The following is an 18,311-nucleotide window of genomic DNA, read 5'->3' as shown; positions in this document are numbered from 1 at the left end:
TGACGTGGAAAGGACTGAGAGAAGGAAAATTATGCCCAGGGTTGTTTTATTAGCTATTGTTTGTCAAATAGTTTGAAAAGAAAGTGAGTGTTCCTGCAGGATTGGTGGAGAGTTGCGGAAGAGGGAATATTGGCATCTGTCGTGGTTTCATGTCAAGATTCTGCTGCAAGTGGCTTGAATTGTATAGCACTTTTTAATGGTATTTTCAGGGATGTTTCATGCCTGTTAATCAACTGAAAGGATTGTTAATAAATAATGTCTTTACAATAGCCTTTGTCCTCTTTTAGTATATTTTGATACTTTTTTGTTTTTGAGAGCACCTTTTCAAGAATGGGGTGGGGTGGGCGGGGGGAAGGGAGTCAGTCAAAATGTAACTGTTGGTTTTATATTTGCTGAAATGTGTCAGATAAATCCAGAAAGGAGAAACAAAAATGTCACCCACCCACATCAACCAGGTGGGAGAAATAGATGGGGCTGGTGGTGAAAGGGGGTAGTCCCAGTAGCAAGGGAGGGAGACTCTTGCCAAGGGACATTAAGTAGCTCCTCTCCTTGGGAGTCTCTGGCATCCATTGTCTAGCTCGTAGAGAGAGGTGCTGATTAGCCAGCATTCTTCAGTTTGTAGGATTTAGCCTAGTACAGGGGCCATGTGGAGCCTCTTTTGGCTCTGTTCCAGCAGATCACTCTACCCACCTGAACCAGGAATGAGAATCTGGCCTGACAGATGCTGCAGGTCTGACTGATTGCCTGTTCAGGGAGTCAGGAAGGATTTTTTTCTCCCATGGGCCAATTGGCAGAGCATAGGGAGTTATTTTATCTGCCTTGCCGTACCTTCAAGCCACAGTGAATTGAGCAGGAACATGCTTTCCTTATGATCTGGTTAGCTGCTTTTTGCCTTTTTTAGACACTTTCGTTAAGGCCATCTGATTATCAAATCACTTAAGAACATAAAAACATCCATACTGGGTCAGACCAAAAGTCTATCTAGCTGAGTGTCCTCTCTTCCAACAGTGGCTAATGCCAGGTGCCCCAGAGGGAATGAACACAACAGGTAATCATCAAGTGATCCATACCCAGTCGCTCATTCTCAACTTCTGGCAAACAGGGATTAGGGACACCATCCCTGCCCATCCTGTCTAATAGCCATTGATTGACCTATCCTCCATGAACTTATCTAGGTTTTTTTGTTTTTGTTTTGTTTTTTGTTTAACCCTAAATGGATAGTTCATTTTGAATAGGATAAGCCATTTGGGAAATGCACCAAAATATATTGGTTTCATCCTACAGTTAAACACTTATTTTAGAGAAACTTCTATTTGTAGGATCACCAGATCACGATGATCCCGATTCAGCAAGGTACTTAAGCAGGTCCCTAACTTCTTAAGAATGTTAGTCGTCCCACTGAAGTCTATAAAGTTATGGCTAATATGGGTAGTGTATGTCATCTTCAGTATATGGGAATTTAGAGAATTGTGGAGGTGTCACTTTCAGTTTCAATGAGATTGTCACTGTGAAAACACACATCCTCTAGGTGTCTGATGGAAAAACAATGCAATCTCAGACATGTTTCAGAACTGACCTCACCTTGCACCTGTATGTGCTCGGGGTATGTAGGGACAAGAACAAGACAACCAAGAAAGAAAGAGGCTGTATCTTCATCTAATTTCATTCTTAGATCCAAAATCCTGAGAAATTAGCTTCTGGTATATACAGCTTATCTGGGGACACTGGTTAGGAAGAATCCTAAGATAATTATCACTAACCTTCGCTATAGACATGAACCATATGTGTGACCATTTATAGTTTTATACTATATTAAAGTTATGAAATAATGAGATTTAGTAAATTATATTTTCTTGCTGACTGAGTAGCACATTGAATTTTATAGTATGTAGAATCTTCTTGGTGGAAGCAATATTTCTGAAAAGACTAGCATGTCAAAGTATTATAAAGATGATTGACACTACAAGTTTTAGGAACAATGAAATATTTGTTGAACTCCTACTTACTGAGCAAGTACCAAAAATCTTCATCTAATAACTAGTTAACATTTTTATTTTGTGTTTAGGGCACATAGGCCTTCTTGTAAAAATGTCCATTTTAAAATGGATTTTGTGTTTAAGTAAGGGTTGTTTTGGTGACAATTGGTTTGGAAAAGCAATAAAGGTATATTATATCAATGGAATATACTCTAGTAGGTTGGAACCACATATAGTTTACTTTAGGAAAAATAAGGTTTTTGGCTAACAAGTTAACTTCTTACGAGTTTTCTACTTCTGAGGTATGTTTTGGCACAAATGCCCTTCCTTAATTATTTACTGTAGTTGAAATTGCTGTGTTACTACTTACTGTAAAGAAAAGCATAGGTAATCTGCACTCATTCAGTTGTATGATTGAGATGGTTGACTTGATATATTTTGGGTATTTTGCTGTTTCTCTGGATTAACGTTAGTGTTCCATGTTCTAGGGAAATAGTTGGGTGTTAGTGTTAACATACAAGTAGCTATCATAATTGCTTCCATTTGTCTGCTTTTTCAGAATAGAGCATTTTCTTAATTATAATCCATTCTGTTTTTTCAGCACCTTAGTAGTAAAAATATTATCTGAATCCAACCAAATTTTCAATTAAATGTATTACAATAAAGTGGAGATTCATAAAAAGAAAATACCAGTTAGTTTACCATGTCATTTATTCCTTCAGGTGTAAAGCAGTGTGTACAGAAAAAAATAAATAAAAATGCTAGTAGTAATGTTTTGTGTTGCTTTTATGAGCACTTTCATCAAACATTTTTTCTGCTTTTATAATGATTACATTAGCAAATATCAAATTAGCAAACAAAATTTCAGATATGCAGATTGAGAATGTCTTCCTTTCCCATCGCCAAAAGTCAACTGTATTTAATATACATTGTATATGAATGAAAGCAACAGCAAATAAGATAACTCACATGTTCGTTTGCAGAACGCAAAGTATCTTATTTCTCATTTTTTAAAAAAATCTGACAGTCAGTGGACTGTCCATAAAATGGTGTAAATATTTTAGGCATTTCAGAAAAGAGGATTTTTTAAACTTTTTATTTATTTATTTTTGTCAGTACTGTGTCTTATCATAGCTAACAAAATGCATCAGATACAGAAAATTAATGATGGAAGTTAATTTTTTAAATAATTTACCTTTGAAGACCATAGAAATAAAAGAAAGAAAAATGAAAAAAAATGCCTTGAACACACACCATTTTGTTAGTGTGTGTGTGTGTGTGTGTATTATGTAAAATATATACACATAAATATACCATATAGCCCCACAGCAATTTTAAATTGGAAAAGACTGATTTTTAGCTCTTAGATTTTTAGCCCCTTATTCAGATTTTTCTTTTAATGTAACATTACCTACAAAATTACTTTTGACTTCTGGAACTTTCCTAATATGCTAGGCCCTAGCTCCACACAGCTGAACCTATTTGAAGTTAATGTGGCACAGCACAAAGGTCCACCCATGTATGTCTGATCAGAGACTTATTGAATAAACTGTAAGATGCAACACTAAGGATGAAATTCTGGCCTCACTGAACTCATTGGCAAAACTCCCCTTGACTTCAGCGGTCCAAGTTTTCTGTTGAAGAATTGAAGGGAAACTAAGTTGCAGTCTCACCAGCCTGATATGTTACAAGTTAATCACAGAAATGATGTACTTAAAGTTTGTTATATGTATTCCTCTGTTCAGCTGATTCATTGATCATCATGTACATTGAGTACTCCTTCAACTTTTATAATGAACATTTTGAATATTAGTTTTTATTCTCATGCACATAGGCAAATACAAACATGATTTAATCAGGAGTCAGTCTTAATGGTTAGGCTGATTATTTGTTAAATGGAAATGGAGTGCTTGAGAGTATTGAGTGATTGGTATATTCTTGGAGAAAAATCTCTATGTACAACTCCTATATAATTTGGAAATGTTTGTTATAGACTACTTTTCTATTCATGATAACTTGAGAACTTAGCTTTTGACAAGTTCAGTATTAATGTAACATTCTGGTTTATTTTATTCAATAAGCTTGTTTGTTAACATTATAGAAACATATTTTAGATTCACATCATAATTACTGTAACATGTTATAAGCAGAAGTAAAACCTGCACATGGCTATTGTATTTTCTTGCTTTTCATAATAGTATACATCATTTGTTTCAGTTAATGCTTGACATGGCATGTGAATTGTATTGTATGCTTGCTTTCTATTCCAAGCAAGCAGTGTGTTCTGTTTTGATAACTATAACTTTTTTTTTTTATTGCTTGCCCCTTGCAGGAAGTAGAGGTTTGTATATATATCTTCTGCATTTTGCATTCCTTTTTTGTATGTATGCATTGATTTCTTATGTCATGTTAAATGTAGGCTGTTTTTCCCCTTCCAGGATGATTATTTCCGCACATGGAGTCCGGGTAAACCATTTGATCAAGGTAAGAAATTATCCTATTAAAAATGTATTACCATTGTAAATGCTTTAAAATGTATAATATTCCTTTTTAAAAATAATAACTCTAAACCTTTATGAAATTGTGAAGTCTTTTTGGTGTTACTCTGGTAGATTTAAAACAGGACCACAATGGGAAAGGTAGCATTCCAATTATTATATCCACAATTATTGTAACTAATTATTTATTATGAGAAAATATGGAGAAAATGCTGGAGAAAATAATGGGAGGGCAATAGTAACCTATGTAAGGTTGTTTAACACTTCCCATTATAAATATTTGTCAAGGGTTTTTTTTTTGTTTTTTTTATTATAAATTTTATAGAGGTCAAACACTTCCATGATTTCATAGAATCATAGAATATCAGGGATCTCATCTAGTCCAACCCCCTGCTCAAAGCAGGACAAATCCCAACTAAATCATCCCAGCCAGGGCTTTGCCAAGCCTGACCTTAAAAACCTCAAAGGAAGGAGATTCTACCACCTCCCTAGGTAACACATTCCAGTGTTTCACCACCTTCCTAGTGAAAAAGTTTTTCCTAATATCCAACCTAAACCTCTCCCATGGCAACTTGACAGAACAAGGAGTAATGGTCTCAACTGCTACCACCGAGAACAGTCTAGATTCATCCTCTTTGGAACCGCCTTTCAGGTAGTTGAAAGCAGCTATCAAATCCCCCCTCATTCTTCTCTTCTGCAGACTACATAATCCCAGTTTCCTCAGCCTCTCCTCATAAGTCATGTATTCCAGTCCCCTAATCATTTTTGTTGCCCTCCACTGGACATTTTCCAATTTTTTCACATCCTTCTTGTTGTGTGGGTCCCAAAACTGGACACAGTCCTCCAGATGAGGCCTCACCAATGTTGAATAGAGGGGAACAATTATGTCCCTCGATCTGCTGGCAATGCCCGTACTTATACAGCCCAAAATGCCGTTTGCCTTCTTGGCAACAAGGGCACACTGTTGACTCATATCCAGCACCTCGTCCACTGTAACCCCTAGGTCCTTTTCTGCAGAACTGCTGCCTAGCCATGCGGTCCTTAGTCTGTAGTGATGCATGGGATTCTTCTGTCCTAAGTGCAGGATTCTGCACTTGTCTTTGTTGAACCTCATCAGATTTCTTTTGGCCCAATCCCCTAATTTGTCTAGTTCCCTCTGTATCCTATCCTTACCCTCCAGCATATCTACCACTCCTTCCAGTTTTTCATCTGCAAACTTGCTGAGGGTGCAATCCACATCCTCCTCCAGATCATTAATCAAGATATTGAACAAAACCGGCCCCAGGACCGACCCTTGGGGCACTCTGCAGAGGAACTTGGAAGGAGGACGGGTCTAGAGTTAGTTAGATGCTTTAGCTGTCCTTGTAAAAAATCCATTCAGATTTTGCTGAGTTATAAACAATTGAGAATCAATATTTGTAGTCTTAATTATGCTCAGTAGATCTTGCCAGAGGTTTGCTGCTGAATATTTTGGACACTCCACCTGCACTGAGCATGCTCCACAGCATCTCTCTGCAATCATGGTGAGAGAGCCAAATGGAACCTTAGGGGCAACCACTGTGAGTCGGGTTTATGAAGATTGCTGGATAAAAATGTTTTAGTCCACTGTCTAATTTCTTTAGACAAATTAATGTTACATTTCATTTCTTAATTCTAAAACAAATCCCCCCAAACCATAGCAAGCTATTTTTAATATGCAGTATACATACAGTAAACTCAACAAGGAAAACTGAATTTTGACTGAGTAGGGGAAAACATCATTTCTAGATTCTGAAACTTTACATGACAAGTTTCAGCTCACGGTGATAGAATCTGATTGAAATATAAATTCCAAAAATGATTTTGCATTAGAAATAATAAGAAAAACATTAAGTCACTAGTGAGTGCCCCTATAAAAACAACTGTTTGGTTTGTTTCATAATTATTTGTAGCAAACAATGCTACCTGATTTTAACAGATGAGAGTTGATTAGATTTGCAAGGTGCCAGACCACTTTAGAATGAAAGGGGCCCATAATGCTGCCCATAATCATTATTTTAAACCCCTGCCTGGGGTTTCTCGAGCCTCTTTTTCTCCCATTTTAGCTGTGCAGGTCTTTAATAGTGACTGTATTACTTGTTGAAATTAGATACATATAGGGTGAAATCCTTGCCTGACTAAAATCAGTGCGCTTTGCAGCTGCCTGCTTATTAAGTGGTGCTTCTTAGTGTAAGCTTATATAAGCAGTACTCTGTAATCTGTGCTGGCTGCCTGTTGGTTTCTGGGTGGATTTAAGGTGGTGCTTTTAACCTATAAAATACTAAATGGCTTGAGACATGTCTGCTTGAGAGACCATCTCTGCCATTGACACACCATCACAGTAGTGATAAATGAGGGCACTTGAGCTTGATCCCCTTTACTGTAAAAGACAGAGGGCTGATAACCGAATGTGTTTTCTGTGAAATGTTTTCCTTCTCATCTTTGAAAATGGCTCCCCAACTTACGCCAAAATAGCCTGATGTCAAGGTTCCTTCTCCACTCTGAACTCTAGGGTACAGATGTGGGGACCTGCATGAAAGACCCCCAAGCTTATTCTTACCAGCTTCGGTTAAAAACTTCCCCAAGGTTCAAACTTTGCCTTGTCCTGGAACCGTATGCTGCCACCACCAAGTGTTTTAAACAAAGAACAGGGAAAGAGCCCACTTGGAGATGTCTTCCCCCCAAAATATTTCCCCAAGCCCTACACCCCTTTCCTGGCTTGATAGGAATCCTCACCAATTTGTACAGGTGAACACAGACCCAAACCCTTGGATCTTAAGAACAATGAAAAAATCAATCAGGTTCTTAAAAGAAGAATTTTAATTAAAGAAAAGGTAAAAGAATCACCTCTGTAAAATCAGGATGGTAAATATCTTACAGGATAATCAGATTCAAAACGTAGAGAATCCCTCTAGGCAAAACCTTAAGTTACAAAAAGACACAAAAACAGGAATATACATTCCATCCAGCACAGCTTATTTTACCAGCCATTGAGCAAAAGGAAATCTAATGCATTTCTAGCTAGATTACTTACTAACTTAACAGAAGTTGTAAGTCTGCATTCCTGATCTCTTCCCGGCAAAAGCATCAGACAGACAGACCCTTTGTTCTCCCCCCTCCAGATTTGAAAGTATCTTGTCCCCTCATTGGTCATTTTGGGTCAGGTGCCAGCAAGGTTATCTTAGCTTCTTAACCCTTTACAGGTGAAAGGGTTTTGCCTCTGGCCAGGAGGGATTTTATAGCACTGTATACAGAAAGGTGGTTACCCTTCCCTTTATATTTGACACCTGAGTTCATGAGACTCCTAGGCATGCTGTAAGACGTCCTTTTTACTTAACCCTTAGAGGGGGAGTGGCACGACTGGGGGCTGAGATTGTCAACTGGAGAATAGGGGAGTTGGTTTTGTTTAATAAATGAATGGTGGCAGTGTGTTTTATAGAGAGATGTTGAGGGGATTGTGCTGTGAGTTTTGTTCATGTTTTCAACATACCATGGATGGTTAAAACATTTTTCAAATAGGTGCACATATTGCATAATTTAGTCATTAAAATAAATAAATTTTTCCCATTGAATTTGAGTTTTGCAATATTTGGAGACGCAACAAGAACCCTCACTGACTTTAATGAACATTTAATTGGGTCCTGGATACTCATGTTCATAGAGCACATTTCTGAATTTCCAAACAGGCCCAACCCAGAGTACGTTCTGGGATTATCTGTCTTGTCTTGTTTGCACTATTGCAAATTTTTGTTCCTGGAAACAGTTTTTCCTGTAAGGCAGATGATCCTCTAGTAGTGGCCTAGTGTGTATCAACTTCAATTTGCTTTATTTGAAATGGGGTTTAGATTAACAGCATTTTGAAAACAGTCCTGTTCCTAGACTCTGTCAAAAAGTAAAGGGAACTTTTTACTCGGTTAAGTCTAGCTACCAGTTCCCTAATTCTTTGCTACAGTAAGGATCCCTAAAGAGGTGTTTTCAAAACACACTGAGGCCTGGTCTACACTGAAAAGTTAGGTCGAAGGAAGCTGCCTTAAGTCAACCTGTTAATGTATGTGTCTAAGCTGCCAGGTCCTTTCCGCTGACCCAAGTCGCCTCTAATGTCAACTTCTGTAATCCACCTCTGTGAGAGATGTAGCGCTTAATTTGGTTTTCATGGGTCGACTGCGAGGCGTTGTGTAATTCGACTTAATTGGCCTCCAGGTGGTGTCTCATAACGCTCCTCTGGAGATCATTCTCAACTCTGCTGCACTGCAGCCAGGTACACCGGAAACAGCCCCTCCCTTGCTAAAGCCCTGGGAATTTTTGATTTCCCATTTCCTGTCTGATCAGCATTGGGAGCGTGCCAGTTTGAGCACAGCTGATCATGGAGACTACATGCCCCAAACACACTCCGGCCTGGTCTGCACAGGAGGTGGTGGATCTCATCGCTGTATGGGGAGAAGAGTCTGTGCAGGCAGAGCTCCGATCCAGCAGAAGAAACACTGACGCCTATGCAACGATCGTTCGTGGAATGGGGGAGAAGGGCTGTACGAGGGACACAGCAGTGCCATATGAAAATAAAAACTTCGCCAAGCGTACCAGAAGGCAAGAGAGGTGAACAGTCGTTCTGGTGCTGAACCCCACACATGCCGGTTCTACAACTAGCTGCATGCGATTCTCGGGGGTGACCCTACCAACACCCCTACAAGCAATATGGGCACCTCACAAGTGAGAGAGTCTAGGGACAACAAAGAGGACAATAGGGTGGATGAGGAGGAGGAGAATGGGAGATAGGCGAGCACTGGATCCATTCTCCCCGGGAGCCAGGAAATATTTTTAACGCTGGAGACCTGTAGGTTGCAGGACATCCCGGTGGCCAACCGTGATGCTGGGGAAGGCACCTCTTATGAGTATACAGTTACAATCAAAATCCAGTAAAACTTTAGTGGGCATGCACATTCAGTGGTATTGCATGTTTACTGTGAAGAAAAAGCGAGGTGCTGTGGTTCTCTGCTTACAAGAGGCTGCTCCAGCCTGGCAGAGGATGGCCGCCAGAAAAGACTTTTTTTTTTGTGGACTGGGATAGCCCAGGAATCCTCCATGGATATTTCTAGGAAACTTTCATGAAGGTACTCTGCAGTCCTTTGCAGGAGGTTTCTGGGCAGGGCAGTCTTATTTCTTCCACCAGAGTAGGACACTTTTCTGTGTAACTCCTGAATTAATTCTGCTGGCATACACAGCATAGCAGCATAAGGACTGGGTCTATACCCAGATGCTTGCAGCATCTCCTTCCTTTCCGCCTCTGTTACCCTCAGGAAACTGATATCCCTTAGGGTCGCCTAGGGGAAACGGGGAAAGTTCTCATTAAAAGTGCTCTTACAAGTGAAAAAATGGTATGTAGACCCTCCCACACACATTCCAGATCGCCAAACCATGTGATCGCTACTATGCCTTTACTGTGCTTGGCATAGGTTGGCAAATAGTTTAAAGTGGCTGATAAGGGACTGGGGCCCCACATGAGAGATTCTGCAATTTGGGAGTGAAAACACGAACACCCTTCTCTTTTCCCCCACCCCCGTTCGTAAACAGCTTCCTGTGGTGCTATGGGGAAGGGCCATTGTTTGACTAGCTACCTCTGCTCCCGAAATGAGCCTGCCATAAACGTCATTAAAAATGCGGTCACCCATGACCCTAGGGGGCCTACTCACCATGGCTGGAGCAGCAAAACGGCACATGAACGATTACCGATTCTGACTGTTATGGCTTGCACCTAGCGTAAGGTGTAGGGTTTTTTGTTTGTTTGTTTTTTAAAAATGAAAATGGCCTTGCTATGGAAACATTTTATTCATGTACAATGGCTCCTTTATTTTATTTTTTTCCCCATGACTGACAGCTGGAAATGTGTCCTTGGGCATGTCATCAACACCTGAAAGCAAATTTTCGCTGATTAGAAGGAGACAGAATGCGGGAAGACATGTTCACCAAGATAATGAACATCTTCAGGACAGCTGACAGAGAGCTGACAGTGTGGAGGATGGAGAGCAGGAAGCTTCCAATGAGCAAGAGCATGCGGCGCAGGATGAGATGCTTTGGATTATGAGGGACCAAGCAGACATGTTGAGGCATCTGGTTGAACTGCAGGAACAGAAGCAGGAGGGTAAAGTTACTCTGCATACCCTGGTGGACAGCCAGCCAGCATCGCCTGGCACAGAATCACCCTCCCCCAAGTGTTCCCTGAGGCATAGGCGAAAAGTCCATTGTCCCTTTCACTTAACTTAGGGGGAGGATACAAGGAACATTCACAGACCTTTGATGGTCTGGAATGTGGTATTATGTTACACAGCTGAAAATGTTTCTCCCATTCCACCTTTACAACCCCTTTTCTCCAGATTACCTTTTTTCCCCGTTTCCCCTCTTTATTTATGTTAAATAAAGTAAATAGATTTGAGAAATAAATGTTTTGTTTTTTGTTTTTGTTTTTTAGTAGAAGCAGTGGGCTTGGGGGTGGGCTTTACAGGGTCAGTGATACAGGGTAGGTGAAAGTTTGGGAAGACAAAATGCAGACAAGCAGTTCACATAACTGTGTCTGATTATTGAAACAGCTTTTCAAAGCCTTGAGGATACTGAGCACCCCTTGTTGTGCTCTTCTTATTGCCCTGGTGTCTGGATACTCAAAAATGGTTGCCATGCGATCACTCTCAACTGCCCACCCAGGCGGAAAATTTCCCCACTTTTTTCACAGATACTATGGAGCACACAGCAGGCAGTGATAACCATGGGGATGTTCTTTTCTTAAGGTCCAGCCTTGTTAGTAAACTTCTCTAGCGCCCTTTCAAATGACCAAAGGCACATTCAACCACCATTTTGCACTTGCTGAGCCTACAGTTGAACAGTTCCTTACTGCTGTCCAGACAGCTGGTGTATGACTTCATGAGCCATGGGAGCAAGGGGTAGGCTGGGTCCCCCAGGATAATTATAGGCATCTCAACGTTGTCAATGTTCATTTTGTGGTCTGGACTGAGTCCCAGATTGCAGCTTTTTGAACAGTCGCGAGTTTCTAAAGATGTGCATGTCATGAACCTTTCCTGACCATCCTATGTTGATGTCGGTGACACACCCCCTGTGATCCACCAGCACTTGCAACACCATTGAAAAATATCCCTTTTAGTTAATGCACTCTGTGGCAGGGTGGTCTGGTGCGAAGATGGGGATATACGGGTCATCTATCAGCCCACCATAATTAGGAAATCCCATCACAGAAAAAACATTTACTATGTCCTGCACATTTCCCAGACTCACTACCCTTCATAGCAGAAGTTGATTAATGGTCCTGCTCACTTGGAGCACAGCCGCTTCCACGGTGGATTTTCCTATTCCAAATTGATTCCTCACTGACTAGTAACTATCTGGTGTTGCAAGCTTCCAAATAGCGATTGCCACTCGCTTCTCCACTGTCAGAGCAGCTTTCATTTTTGTGTTGCTGAACTGCAGGGCAGGGGGAAAGCTCTGCACAAGGTTCCTGGAAGGTGACCTTCCGCATTCGAAAGTTCTGCAGCCACTGCTCATCATCCCATACCCTCAAAACGATGCGGTCCCACCAGAGTGCTCATTTCATGGGACCAGAAACAGCGCTCAGAGTGCAGCTGCTCTGTGATGGCCAGCAGCAACTGTGAATTGTTGTTGTTTTTTTTTTCCAATGGCTTGCAGCAGGGCTGCTTGCAGGACATCACTATGTTCCGTGCGGCGGACCCTACTTTCGCTCTGGAAATACTGCAGGAGAAGGCGCAAGGTGTTTGAGTTGCTCACAGCAAGAGTGCACAACTGAGCAGGCTCCATGCTTCTGGGGTTATGGCATACACGTGTCGGTTTTAAGGTGCAAAACCCACTGGGTTGTTTGCCATTGAGCACAGTGCATCATGGGATGCCAATGCAATGTTCCCATTCTCCCCTGCGGCAATGTTTTGGTCCCATGAGGCATTGCACAAACTTCCCAAAACACACTGCGGCAAGTTGCACTTTTGGATAGCTACCCATGATGCACTGCTTTGTGCATCGATGCAGGCACTGCTACTGAGGATGCACTCCATCGAGACAATGAGCATGGTGTGGCCATGCACAATTGACTCAATTAATTTGGAGGCTTGAGGTTGAATTAGATAAAGTTGACTTAATTTTGTAGGATAGACAAGCAAGGTCTGATTGTGGAGTGTGGATGTTTTAGTAGCATGTGCACAAATTGGTATTAAAAAGGGCGCCATTAATTCAATACCAAGTCAGATTCTAATGAAATCCTACCCCAGCTCAGAGTGTAATCCTGGGTTATTTAAGGTGTCTGTCTTGAATTACTCTGCCCGCAAAGGGAAACTGAGTTGCTGATGACCACTATATTGAAAGTAGATAAGCTGAGTAGAAGGGGAGCAAACTGAGTATGTCAGTCAATCAGGAGTGCTTTGAAAAGTATAGTAATATTTCCAGGGCTTAGAAGCTACGCCTCCTTGAGTGTTTGGGTTTGATATGTGTACAGTTTGTCATATATGTTAGTACACCCACATCTTGAATACTGCATGTGTATGTGGTTGCCCCATCTCAAAAAGAGATGTTGGAATTGGAAAAGGTTCAGAAAAGGGCAAAAGAAATTATTAGGGGCATGGAACAGCTTCCATACAAGGAGAGATTAATAAAACTGGGGCTTTTCAGCTTGGAAAAAGACAACCAAGGGGAGTATGATAGAGGTGGTTATAGTTTTCTATCAATTTTTAATTCTACTAGTTTGCCAAATATATGAGGCAAAAATTGGGGATTGGTCCTGCTTTGAGCAGGGGGTTGGACTAGATGACTTCCTGAGGTCCCTTCCAACCCTGATATTCTATGATTCTGATGATTCTATGAGCAAAAATAAAAAAGCAGTCCAGTATAGGGCAACAACTATAAAGTGACACTCATGGATTTTCCATTATCTTTGAAAAATTAAATGAGCTCCAATTAATTAATTAAATGAGCTCTAATTAATTTGGATTCATCTACCAAGGATGACTGGTGTGGAGAAAGCAAATAAGGAAGTGTTATTTACTCCTTCTCATAACACAACAACTAGAGGTCCCCAAATGAAATTAATAGGCAGCAGATTTAAAACAAAGAAAAGGAAGTATTTCTTCACACAGTGGACTGTCAACCTGTGGAACTCTTTGCCAGGGGATGTTGTGAAGGCCACAGCTATAACAGAGTTCAAAAAAGAACTACATAAATTCATGGAGAATAGGTCCACCAGTGGCTATTAGCCAGGATGAACAGGGATGGTGTCCCTTACTTCTGTTGCCAAAGCTAGGAATGGGCGACAGGGTGGATCTCTTGATGACTACCTGTTCTGTTCATTCCCTCTGGGGCACCTGGCATTTGCCACTGTTGGAAGACAGGATACTGGGCTAGATGGAACTTTGGTCTGACCCACTATGGCTATTCTTTTGTTCTTAACTGAGTCTCTGGTGTATATATATATTTTTTATGATTGTATTAAAACTTATTTCTCTCTCAGAACTGCAATATGGCCAAACAATCTACAAAGAGCATTCATGGGCTACTGTACCCTAACACTCCTTAGATAGTGAATATTTTCATTGCTGGACCTGCACATCTCTGTTTGCTGCGACCATGTTACTCAATTGAAAAATAACATTAAAAGAGGAAATGCATCTTCCTCAGTGTGGCATGTGAGTTGCATGCATACAACAATTCTTTTATGCACATCATACTGTGTGATTTGTAACTGAAAGAAAAACAAACAGCATTAGCTGGGGAAGGCACTTTTAATAATTAACAGTGCTCCAACACTTGTTTTAACAGATTAATGAAGGGAAAATAGCTTAAATACAAAACAATTTATTGTTTACAGATTCAGGGGATATTTTTACCTGCCAATACACCACTTTTCAATTTCTCTATGGCAACCTTGTTACATTCTTTGTCAGGTAATTAACTTGGACAGGAAATGCACAATCTGAATTTTCACTGATATTGGGTCAGGGAGTTTGTCGAAAGAAGCAATATTTTTCTTAAGAACTAGCTAGAAGGGTTTTCTGTACTCTCGTCATATTGTGATTGTGCAGATGTTTCCAATTAACTAGCTACTTCTACATTATTATTATTTTTCTTGAGTGAAAGTGACAATACTAGTGAATAGATCCAGGAATAATAGACAGGTAAAGTACAAGCTTCCTAAAAAATCCCTACCATATAATCTGTGTTGTAGGAATGAACTTTCTTCTGCCTTTTTGTGAATTCTGGATGTTGGTGTCTTGTGTTGTAAATATTTTCTTCAAGAGAATGAATGAGACTTATAAAACTTTCAAATTTGCTCTTTTTAATTTGATTCAGCTCTTCAGATGTGAAAGGCTACTGCATTTGGCCCTCTACTCTCATGTTGTGTTGAAAGAGCCACTCAAGCTATTAAAAACAACAAGGAGTCCTTGTGGCACCTTAGAGACTAACAAATTTATTTGGGCATAAGCTTTCATGGGATATAACCCACTTCATCAGATGCATGAAGTGGAAAATGCAGTAAGCAGGTATAAATATGCAGCACATGAAAAGATGGAGTTGCTGTCAAGGTTCCTCCCCCACTCTGAACTCTAGGGTACAGATGTGGGGACCTGCATGAAAAACCTCCTAAGCTTATCTTTACCAGCTTAGGTCAAAACTTCCCCAAGGTACAAAATATTCCACCCTTTGTCCTTGGATTGGCCGCTACCACCACCAAACTAATACTGGTTACTGGGGAAGAGTGGTTTGGACATGTCTTTCCCCCCAAAATACTTCCCAAAACCTTGCACTCCACTTCCTGGACAAGGTTTGGTAAAAAGCCTCACCAATTTGCCTAGGTGACAGGCTCAGACCCTTGGATCTTAAGAACAATGAACAATCCTCCCAACACTTGCACCCCCCCTTTCCTGGGAGATGTTGGATAAAAAGTCTCACCAATTTGCATAGGTGACCACAGACCCAAACCCTTGGATCTGAGAACAATGAAAAAGCATTCAGTTTTCTTACAAGAAGACTTTTAATAAAAATAGAAGTAAATAGAAATAAAGAAATCCCCCCTGTAAAATCAGGATGGTAGATATCTTACAGGGTAATTAGATTCAAAACATAGAGAACCCCGCTAGGCAAAACCTTAAGTTACAAAAAAGATACACAGACAGAAATAGTTATTCTATTCAGCACAGTTCTTTTCTCAGCCATTTAAAGAAATCATAATCTAACACGTACCTAGCTAGATTACTTACTAAAAGTTCTAAGACTCCATTCCTGGTCTATCCCTGGCAAAGACAGACTATAGACAGACACACAGACCCTTTGTTTCTCTCCCTCCTCCCAGCTTTTGAAAGTATCTTGTCTCCTCATTGGTCATTTTGGTCAGGTGCCAGCGAGGTTACCTTTAGCTTCTTAACCCTTTACAGGTGAGAGGAGCTTTCCCCTGGCCAGGAGGGATTTCAAAGGGGTTTACCCTTCCCTTTATATTTGACAGTTGCCTTTCCAAGTTGGAGGTCAATGCTAATGAGGCCAATTCAATCAATCAGGGTGGATGTGGCCCATTCCCAGCAATTGACAAGAAAGTGTCAGAGGGAAAATTACTTTATAGTGACCCAGTCACTCCCAGTCTTTATTCAGGCCTAATCTGATGGTGTCAAGTTTGCAAATTAATGTCAGTTCTTCAGTTTCTTGTTGAAGTCTGTTTTTGAAGTTTTCTTGCTGAAGAATGGAGACTTTTAAGTCTATTGTTGAGTGTCCAGGGAGATTGAAGTGCTCTCATACTGATTTTTGAATGTTACAATTCTTGATGTCTGATTTGTGTCCATTGATTGTTTTCCTTAGAGACTGTCTGGTTTGGCCAACGTACATGGCAGAGGGGCATTGCTGGCACGTGATGGCATATCACATTAGTAGATGTGCAGGTGAATGAGCCCCTGATGGTTGGGTCCTATGATAGTGTCCTTTGAATAGATATGCAGACAGAGTTGTCAACAGGTTTGGTTCCTGAGTTAGTGTTTCTGTTGTGTGGTGTGCAGTTACTGGTGAGTATTTGCTTCAGGTTGGGAGGCTGTCTGTAAGTGAGGACTGGTCTGTCTCCCAAGATCTGTGACAGTGAGGGATCATTTTTCAGGATAGCTTGTAAATCTTTGATGCGCTGGAGAGGTTTTAGTTGGGGGCTGAAGGTGACAGCTAGTAGCGTTCTGTTATTTTCTTTGTTGGGCCTGTCCTGTAGTAGGTGACTTCTGGGTACTTTTCTGCCTCTGTCAGTCTGTTTCTTCACTTCCCCAGGTAGGTATTGTAGTTTTAAGAATGCCTGATAGAGATCCTGTAGGTGTTTGTCTCTGTCTGAAGGATTGGAGCAAATGCGGTTGTATCTGAGGGCTTGGCTGTACAGAATGGATGTGGTCTGGATGAAAGCTGGAGGCATGTAGGTAAGTATGAAGGTCAGTAGGTTTCCGGTTTTTAGTGATACAGACTAACACGCTACCCCTTTGAAACCTGTTATGAAGCGATAAAGATATGGAAGTCTTACAAATGTCTTTTGCTTAAAGGTGAATTTAATAGTCATGGAAGGTGTCAAAAGTTGAGGTCTTCTGCGGATCTCTGTATGTGTCAATAGAACAAGTGCAGCAGCAGCACTAGCAGCACAACTTTTCTCCGTACTGTCCCATGCAGATGGAGAGACTTTTTACAGCAGAAGACTGAAGTCTTTGTAACAGGAACATTCTTGTCTGCTGCGTTTAGTAGAGTGCCTAGAGCAACAAGGATTGGGTCTCCAGGCAATCTTATCTTAGAAATAGTAATAAGCTTACTGTTGTAGCAGTGAAGAAGGGAGAGAACTAAGGAAGATTATGTGCTGTTCATCATAACTTGAAATTTTTCATTTCATAAAATATTCGGATACTAGGTTTCAATATACAAGTTTTGATGGATTAAATATGACTAAACCCTGTTCTGAAGGTGTGGAAAAAGTAGGTCATTTCCATGCTCATTCAGTGTTTGCAAAAAATGGAAAAAAAAAAGAGGGGGTATATTTTGGTTTGGGTTTTTTGTGAGCTGGGTGTGGACTCAAAGGATCTGGACTGACACAACCATTTTATTTAAGCCAGACTATCAAAACACCATCATCCATTGACTTGGGTTATATTCAAACCTGTGACCCAGATCTCTCACCAATCCGGAGTTATCCAGTCCCCTCTATGCATTTTACATTTGCAGGAAAAAAGACTCTTAAAATGGAGTCTTATGACGACATACTGAGAGGCCTCCATAACAGGTACATGAGAAGACTAGTGCTGTATTACTCCAATTGTGTATCATTTTAGAGCTTGGTTTATTTAAAGAGTTCCATAAAATAAAATGTACTCATTAATTTATCAACTCAGTTGCCATACTTGTACACTTTTGTGGAAGTTATTCACTGTTTTTAACTTTATACAAATATCAAATATTTTAGGCAATAACTAGGGATCAGAATCTACTAGTGTGGAGTTCTGCTTTTAAAGTCATTGGGATTCCTTACAGGCTCAGTAATCTGCACTAGCCGATCTTGTTGTAGAATTGGGACCTAGTAACATGCTTTCATTGATTTTTTTTGTTTTTGTTTTTTTGGTCACAGGACAAGAGCTTGCTTCTTAAGTAAGGTCATCCTGTGTAGTGCATAGAACTTTTTCCTTAACAGGGGATAAGGGTAATCAGCAATTTTTAAGTCCAATCCTGAAGTTTTTAAAATCTAGGAACAAACCTGTACTAAAGGACCAATACTTCTCCTCTTGAAGACAAAGGTAAAGGTGAGGTTCAACCCAACAGGTTT

General features: G+C 40.4%; 1 protein-coding gene across 3 annotated transcripts in view; it reads left to right on the top strand.

The window, feature by feature from the left end:
• The window catches only part of SPOCK3 (SPARC (osteonectin), cwcv and kazal like domains proteoglycan 3), a 389,564-nt gene that overhangs the window by 134,442 nt on the left and 236,811 nt on the right, over positions 1 to 18,311 (top strand). For all 3 annotated transcript variants that reach the window (XM_048847640.2, XM_048847639.2, XM_048847637.2), the window contains exon 3: positions 4,415 to 4,460. In XM_048847640.2, coding sequence (XP_048703597.1) covers positions 4,415 to 4,460 — 46 coding nt within the window. The remainder of the gene's footprint in view (positions 1 to 4,414; positions 4,461 to 18,311) is intronic.

Source organism: Caretta caretta, chromosome 4, assembly GCF_965140235.1.
Source record: "Caretta caretta isolate rCarCar2 chromosome 4, rCarCar1.hap1, whole genome shotgun sequence".
NCBI lineage: Eukaryota > Metazoa > Chordata > Testudines > Cheloniidae > Caretta > Caretta caretta.
The sequence above is the reverse complement of the archived record's forward strand: the minus strand, read 5'-3'. Positions and strand labels throughout refer to the sequence as shown.